This window comes from Echinops telfairi, unplaced genomic scaffold (genome assembly GCF_000313985.2).
Source record: "Echinops telfairi isolate 266 unplaced genomic scaffold, ASM31398v2 ScPeMD7_9;HRSCAF=40, whole genome shotgun sequence".
NCBI classification, from domain to species: domain Eukaryota; kingdom Metazoa; phylum Chordata; class Mammalia; order Afrosoricida; family Tenrecidae; genus Echinops; species Echinops telfairi.
In genome coordinates, this window is record NW_022103906.1 from 66,870,161 (window position 1) to 66,878,548 (window position 8,388).

The following is an 8,388-nucleotide window of genomic DNA, read 5'->3' on the forward strand; positions in this document are numbered from 1 at the left end:
TTACCAATAGTTTGTAACCTTTTTCTCCAAGTTTCTATTTTACGAAAAATATGGCAAAATAAACTAGCACTGATTATTTTTAGTGCTGCCTTTACCCAGTTCACAGTGGTATAAGTAAGCCACTGTCTCATTAGAAAAAACAACTCAGAGACTACAGAAGAAAGTTCAGGATGCAAGTCCCAGTGATCAAAAATATCCTCGCATTTTACGTCGCTTCCACCAGGACCTTACCCAAGCTGCCAACGAGCTGTCTGAAAACGATATTTGAATTGAGTCCAAAACCATAGCCATCTTCTCATTTGCATCTCCCTTGGAAAAGGAAAAGAAAAGCGTGTGGTTTACTCTTGCTTTGAGACCACAAAAATAGTACATGCTGGAGCAAAGGGGTTTGACCCGATCTCAGCAGGTCTTATAAACATCCATCTATTAAATTTTCATTTTCTTAAGTAAGGAGACCCAAACATAACTGCTGTGGTATATTGGTGTAATTTTCAGAAAACATTCTCCTAATTTAGCTTATTACATGGCTGTTCAAATGAATTTTGGTTAGCAAATACCCTTAGCCTCTTGGTTCAATATTGTGTCATATTCTCAGCCACAGAGAAAATCAGGTTCCTGCCAACTCCTTATTTCAAGTTACATAGTTGACTTAAATCTTGACATCTAAAATCAAATGTGATGACTTCCAACTGCGGTGGGCTTTTTCCCTTGGTGGCTTCTCTGTAACTCATGAACTTCCCTGTGACCCGACAGGTATTGATAATGAGTGGAGAAAGACTCAATGCATGCCACGTGAGGTGTGTGTAGATGTGGGGAAGGAGTTTGGAGCAGCAACAAACACCTTCTTTAAACCTCCATGTGTGTCCGTCTACAGATGTGGGGGCTGCTGCAACAGTGAGGGGCTACAGTGCATGAACACCAGCACAAGTTACCTCAGCAAGACGGTAGGTACTGCTCAGCTACAGACTGAGAGCCTTCTCAATCGGAACTTCAACTCGGAACCTAATGGGCTTAAAGAGCCCTTGCAGTAAATTAGCTCGATGCAGGCTTTCTTATATTTTCCTTTGGGAATGAAGTATCTTTTTCCAGATTTTATGTTTTCAGTGATAAAATATTACAAAGGAAGTAACTGATGATGTATGAACTCTGTTCATTTGGTGGTATTAAGGCCAAGTAAGGAAAATCCTGTAGTATTAATATTGATAACAAAAAATATTATTTTTGTAAATAGCTTTAAAACCCAGAAACTCTTCTGAATATCAAGATTTAGAACATATTTAAAAAATAGAACCCATTGCCCTCGAGTCACTTCCAACTCATAATAACCCTATAGGACAGAATAGAAAACGTAGTTTCATGTGGGTACCCTATGAAGAAGTCATGTATTGTTCACATAAGCTATTACATTGAAAAGTTTCCTAGTGCAGGTTAGAGAGCAACAGGAAAATATATATATTTCCAAATCAAACCTCAAGCACTTGGAATAACTTGTAAAGGCCATCGAGATATTAAGCTTTTACCACTAAGAAACTTCTCTGGAAAGTTGGGTTTAGACCAGGGATTCTCACACCGAGTGCACAGACCTGCTTTAGAGGTATTGTGTGGAAGAGAGGCTGGCTCGTGGAGGCTTTGTTTATGTCTGGACGATAACTGGGGAGTGTTGTTTGACAGGGTGTGGGCCACTGCCCTCGGCACAGACTGCTTGGAGAAGTCCAGTTCTAAGAGCAGGACTCAAGCTGATTGCTCCCCAAAGACAAAGCTGTCACTGCGCCCAAGGCTCCTGTAAGCATTTTGACAATCTAAGTAGTATACGTGACATGGCTCCACAGTGACCTGTGTTGGGGCTTTAGTATGAAAAAGTTCAATGATTTGAAAAATAGTATCTTAAATTTGATTTGTACTGTATAGGCATGACATCAAATTAACATTTTAAATTAAGAAATCCCAATATCTAGAATACATAGCTTGTAGATTTTAATTTCCTAGAAATGTTAAGCAAATCTGCATGGTTTGTAATCATAACAATGATTCTTAACATATGATTCATATAGCTAAGCATTAGGATCACTCTCAATTGTGATTTAATTGAAAATTTCCATCAATGTTACTCTAATGATAATTAAATATCTGAGTTAGGAGATATTTCCTGTTATAAAATTCCAACTGCCTTTCTCTTTCTACTATGGCTCACGCACCTGATGAAGGAACAAACCAGCATTTCAACTACTAAGAAAAGAAGAAACAAAAAGTGAAATATAAACTTGAATTTTGTAACAATCAGGCAAGCTATTGGGAGAGTTGATAAGTTGTTAAAGTTGTTGAATAATAAAAAAAATATCCTATATGTAAGCCCCCAACTAATTCACATTAAAGATAGTTTAAAATGTATTAGATGATATTTTCAGACCATGTATCATTTCTTTTGTAACCACAGGGTCTTATGTATACTCATAAATCACTTATTTTCTATTTCTTAAAAGTACAAGAAAATAATATAGTGTTAATTCTAACGTGTTAGCAAAGGTAGGCTTATGATTCTAAATGTACTAATGCATTTATAATGTTTATTAAATATCTGGCTGTGGAAAATGTGCAAACATTTCAGTGCTTGACAAATTAATGAATTAACATATAATTGAAGTATTTAGACATGGCAGTGTTTCTTGATTAATTTTTGTTCCTGGATTTATATCGCACAACGATTATTTATTTCCTAAGAAAGTATGATTTTGTATTTTACACTAGTTTGAATAAAGCAGTACTAAGTTTATTATTCTTTGTTACATCTTTATCTTACAACAACTTTGATGTGAATGTGCTTTGTTTGTTGGGACTGCACACACTTCCCCAGCCCCTGGCTTATTGGAGAGCAGTGTCCCTGCCAGTCGATAGTCTCCAAATGCAGAGTTCATCTTAAGAAATTTGTCTGGTGGTGGTAATTTATATTTCTCAGTTTCGTTTTGCTTAACTTTGATAGACTTAATTTTATATTAATTATAATTCTGATAAATAATTGATCAATGATTTATTGATAAATCAATAAAACAGCATTATTTTACATTTATGCATCATTTGCCAGCAGAATAATTTACTTTTGTCAGCTTTGGAATTAAAAATTTGAACATAATTTAAATCATTGTACAAACACCTTAGGTTTTTTTCTCAAGATACCTCTCATGTGACTCTACGCATTCTCTTTGGGTTTCCTCATCCTTTGACTTGACTTTCCCTCCCATAAAAGCCAATCTGCTCCCCACTGGAGTTATAATTTACCACTTTCCCATAGATAACAAGCATTCAAAGACCACTTTTCCACCGTGTCCTTTGTTTTGATGTATGTTGTCTTCATGCATCCAGTTGCTCATGGCAAGTTATTTCTCATCTCTATCCCAAAAAGAGGAATACTTTTGAAAATTTTATATATTAAATATCTCTAGAATTTATCTAGTATTTATTTTTAACACTACTCTTCACTGTGGCCTAGACTACTTTCATTTTTCACTTAAGTCTTTAAAGCAACCTCAACACTGCCCCATCCATGCTTTTCGCAATCCATTTTCCATATTTTAGCCAGTGATTTTCCCCTAATTGATAAATCATATTATGTTTCTGCTAATTATTCTTCAAGAAGATTATATTATCAAATTTAGCTAACATTCAGCTAGTGTATTGATAAACTAGCCTTTTCTAATTGGGTTGTTCAGGTCAGCATCTGTTTTGTTTATCAGTGGAAATGTTCTAAGTTTTTTACGGACAACTTGCACTACTCTTTTATCAGTTCCTCATGAAGTGGTGGCTTGCATAGTGCTGTGTTACTGGACACTGTGCCACTCGTATCTCAGATACCCTTCAGTCATCTGAAGTAATTAGCCTCCAGCGGAGCTTCCAGACTGAACATGGACTAAGGAGAAGGAGCAGTCTGTCCTCTGAGGACTCAGTCACTGAAAACGTTATGAATAGCAATGCGAACACTGACACATATCGTGCTGAAAATGAGCCCTCAGTGTCGGAAGTACGCTCAGTAGGCCTGGGGAAAGCAGCCCTGACGATGGGGATAGAGTAAGGCTTTCAAGACCTTCATTTGCTGATGTAGCATGGCTCAAAATGAGAAGAAACAGTGGGCAAATATCCATTAGTAATGATAGCATGGAATGGATGAAATACGAATTTAGGAAAATGTGAGATCATCAAAAAGGATAGATATCCTAGGCCTTAAACTGAAGCCAAATTCACTGTCATAGAGTGGATTCCAAATTGTAGTAATCTTATAAACCAATACCAACCTCACTGCCTTACACTGTATTCTGACTCACTGTGAGCCCTTAAGACAGTGCAGAACTGCCCTGGTGAGTTTCTGAAACTGTCATTATGGGAGTGAAAGTGCATTGTTTTGCTCCTGTGGAGAGGCTGGTGGTTCCAAACTCCTGACCTTGCAGTTAGCAACCCAATGAATGCATAACCACTACACCACCAGGACTATAGTAACCCGATACAGACAAGAACAAAACCAAGAAACACCTCTCTCCTATCAAGTCCTATAAGTCAGCGTAAAATTATTCATTTAGTCTTCCAAAGCTATAAATCTCTACAGGAGCAGAAAGCCTCATCTATCTTCCACAGAGTGGCTGGTAGGTTCAAATTACTGATCTGTGGCTAGCCCGATGTGTTAGCCAATTTTCTACCAGGGCTCCTATCTAAGATATTAGTGAACTGAGATGGACTGGTATTGACTAGTTTGAGTCAGAGAGTCATATATGTTGGAATGCAAAACACAAAAGAAATGGTATCCCATCCTCCATGAAAAACAACATTTCAAGATCTGTCTTGAAGTACAATGCTGTATGTGGTAAATAATATCTGTATGCCTACAAGGAAAAGCATTTTATACAATTAGTAATCAAATTTACACATTAATCACTAAAACTAGTAATGAAGAAATTGAAGATTCTGTCAACTCTCACTGGGAAATTTTCAAACATGTAATCAAGATGCATTGATGACTATCGGCAATTAGAAGATAAAGTTGTAAATAAAGAAGAAACATTAGTTAGAAAATATGGCTTTGGTGATAAAATAAAGCTGGATATTACATGATAGGATTGTGCAAAACTAGGAACTTCTTCATTGCAAGGACCTTTTCTCAGCAACATAAACAGCAACTATGAACTTGGACGATACCAGATGGAATACATAGGTATCAAATTGAATATCTATGTGATGAGACAATGAAGAAGCTTAATATCAGGTAAATCAAAACCAGGTTGCAAGTTCAAATTGAAACTGAACAAATCAGAACAAGTCCATGAAAGCCAAAATACGACCTTGCATGCATTTCAATTTAAGGAGTGTCTCAAGAACCAATTTGACTCATTGAGTACTAATGACTGAAGAGCAGGTGAGCTGAGGGATGACATCAACAGCATGATGCATAGAAGACAGCAAAAGGTCATTAAAAAGATAAGAAGGAAAGAAAAGATAAAAGCAGATGTCAGAAAAGAATCTGAAATGTTCTCTTGATCTAGCTGTTGTGGCTAGATTTTATGTCAACTAATACCTGGATGAAAGTATAGAGGTGGAGTCCCAACTATCAATCAGGTCACAGCCTAATGACACCTCCTTGGAGGTGTGGTCTTTTTATGAGAGAAACCCTGTGAGCCTCTTTCTTTCTTCCCCACCTTTTCTTTCTCCCTCTCTCTATCTCTCCCTCCCTCCCTCCCACTGTTCCCTTTCCTGCTTGCTTGGAATCTGTGTCTGCCTCCCAGGGCACCTCATGTGGGCTGCTCGCTCTGGGATCTGCCCGTGGCCTGCTGTGCTCCCATAGACCTTAGATTTGCCAGACTCTGCATCCAGCAGCCGATGATCTCAGAGGCTCCCACTTCACTTTTCTGCTGCAGCAGCAGCTGCACGCATCTGAAGAGGAGGCTGTGGCGAACATCAGACCTATAAGCTTGAGTTAGACTAGACTGGGATGCCTTTTGATATGAAATTACTTATTGATATAAAGTTTTTCATATACATGTATGAGTGTCACAGGTTTTGACTCTCTAGAAAACCCAGCCTGACAGAGTAACGAAAGCAAATGGAAGGAATTATGAACTAAAGGAATTGAACAGAAAATTTCAAAGGACAGCTGGAGAAGATGAAAGTAAATTATTCTAATGAAATGAGCAAAAATCTGGAGATACAAAACCAAAAAGGAAGAATACAGCATATCTCAAGATGAAAGAAGAGAAGAAAAATGTAAGCCTTGAGTTTCAATACTGAAAGATTCTATAGCAAAAATACTGAACAATGCAGCAAGCATCAAAGGAATATGGAGGGAATGCACAGTCATGGTAGCAAAATAGACTGACCGCCAACCATTTCAAGAGGTAGCATATGATGAATTGATCATATTGAAGTTAGAAGTCCAGTATACACTGAAGTCATTACACACACACACACACACACACACACATATGTCTCCTTATATTGACAGAATGCCAACTGAGATGTTTCAACAAGCTAAAGAAACTGGCAGCACTCACTCATCTGTGCCAGGAAATATGGAAGACAGCTTCCTGGGCAGCCAACTAGAAGACATCTGCTTTGTGTCTATCTTAGAAAAGAGTGACTCAACGGAATGTGGAAATCATCTGACAGTATCATAAACATCACCAACTCACGCTCACTGACATTGAGTGGATTCTAATTTATAGTGATGCTATTGAAAAACAACTCACTGCCATCAAGACAGTTCTCATAGGCAAGCTACAGGAGAGGGTAGAACTGCTCCTGCAATGAGGCTTTCTGCTCTTGTAAGAAGTGATCTTAAGGACAAAGTAAAAAACAACCACCTCTGTGAGATTCTGAGATTGTAAATCTTTACAGGAGCAGAAAGTGTTATCTTTCGTCTGTGGATGGGCTGGTGTGTCCGGGACCCAATATGGAACCCTCTATACTCCAGTGGAAGACAAATTTTGCTGAAGACAGTTTTAAAATGTTTGCAGGAGTACATCAACATGGAACTGCCAGAAGTACAAGCTGGATTCAGAAGAGGACATGAAATAAGGGATATCAATGTTAATGTCAGATGGATCTTAGCGGAAAGCAGAGAATACTAGAAAGCTGTTTACTCTTGTTTTATTATCGATGCAAAGGCATTGTGTAGTGTGGATCAGAGCAAACATTGATAGCTGAGAACCATGCGAATGCCACGATATTTCATTTTTTCCATGTAAAGCCTGTACATGGACAAAGGGTGTCATGTGAAGAGATGAAGGAAATATCGCATAGTTTAAAATCTAGAATGATGTGTTTCAGGGTTTTACCCTTTCACGATAGTTAATCAATTTGTATGCTGAGCAAATAATTGGAGAATCTGTCCTGTCTGAGGAATACAGCTTCAGCTTTGGAGAATGGCTTATTAACAACCTGTGTATGATATACAGACGACACCAGCTTGCTAGCCAAATGCACAGAAGATTGGAAGTACTTGCTGATGAAAATCAAAGACTGCAGTGTGCCCTATGGATTGCATCTCAAAGGAAACAAAAATTGTCATCACTGGACCAATTGACAATTGTGGCAGAGAAAAGACTGAAGTCAAGAAATTCATTTGGCTGGGATCCCCAGTCAAAGCTCACAGAAGTAGCAGGCAAGCCATCAATGGACAGACTACATGGTGCAGATCTCGTGTACTAGACCTCAGTAAGATGCTGAAGAGCCAGGATGTCACTTTGAGGACTAAGGTGTACCTGACCCATGCCATGGTGTATTCGCTTACCTCATGTGCATGTGAAATTTGAAAAGTGGTTGAGGAACACAGCAGATTTGGTGCATTTGAATTATGATGTTGGCTAAGAATTGACAGAAATGTGGACTTCCAGAGAACAAGCAAATCTGTTTTGCAAGAAGTAAAACCACAATGCTCCTTAGAAAGGACGGGGAAAGTTCATCTCAGGAACCTTGGGCATGCTATCAGTGGAGACCTGAACCTAGAAAAGGACATCGTACATGATAAAACGGAGAAGCAGCAAAACAGAATACTCTTGACAACAAGGGGAAAACTCACAGCAAAATTTCTTAGCAAGGCTCACTGGTTACACCTTGATCTAGCATCTACAAATGTCTAATCTTCTTCACAAATAGTGTCTTCCACCAGGACCCACACTCTTTTAGGTCTTCAGTGGTCAGTATCTCTTACCTCCGAGTCATTACAGTGCTGTAGGAAAAACCTCGTTCCTCCCTGTCTACTTATTTCCACTTGTTTTCTTAATTGTTGCTTATACTTAGGTATAAATGCCCGTTGATGTCATCCTGTTCTCTGACTCCTTTAAAGGAAAAATAGAAAGGGAAAGAAACCTATTGTCGTTGACTCATCGAGACCCCGTATAAGGTTTCAGAGGC

General features: G+C 38.4%; 1 protein-coding gene across 1 annotated transcript in view; it reads left to right on the plus strand.

The window, feature by feature from the left end:
- Positions 1-8,388, plus strand: part of VEGFC (vascular endothelial growth factor C) — a gene marked incomplete at its 5' end in the record, with an annotated part of 108,763 nt that overhangs the window by 70,737 nt on the left and 29,638 nt on the right. The window contains one exon of the mRNA XM_004696130.2: positions 754-944. Coding sequence (XP_004696187.1) covers positions 754-944 — 191 coding nt within the window. The remainder of the gene's footprint in view (positions 1-753; positions 945-8,388) is intronic.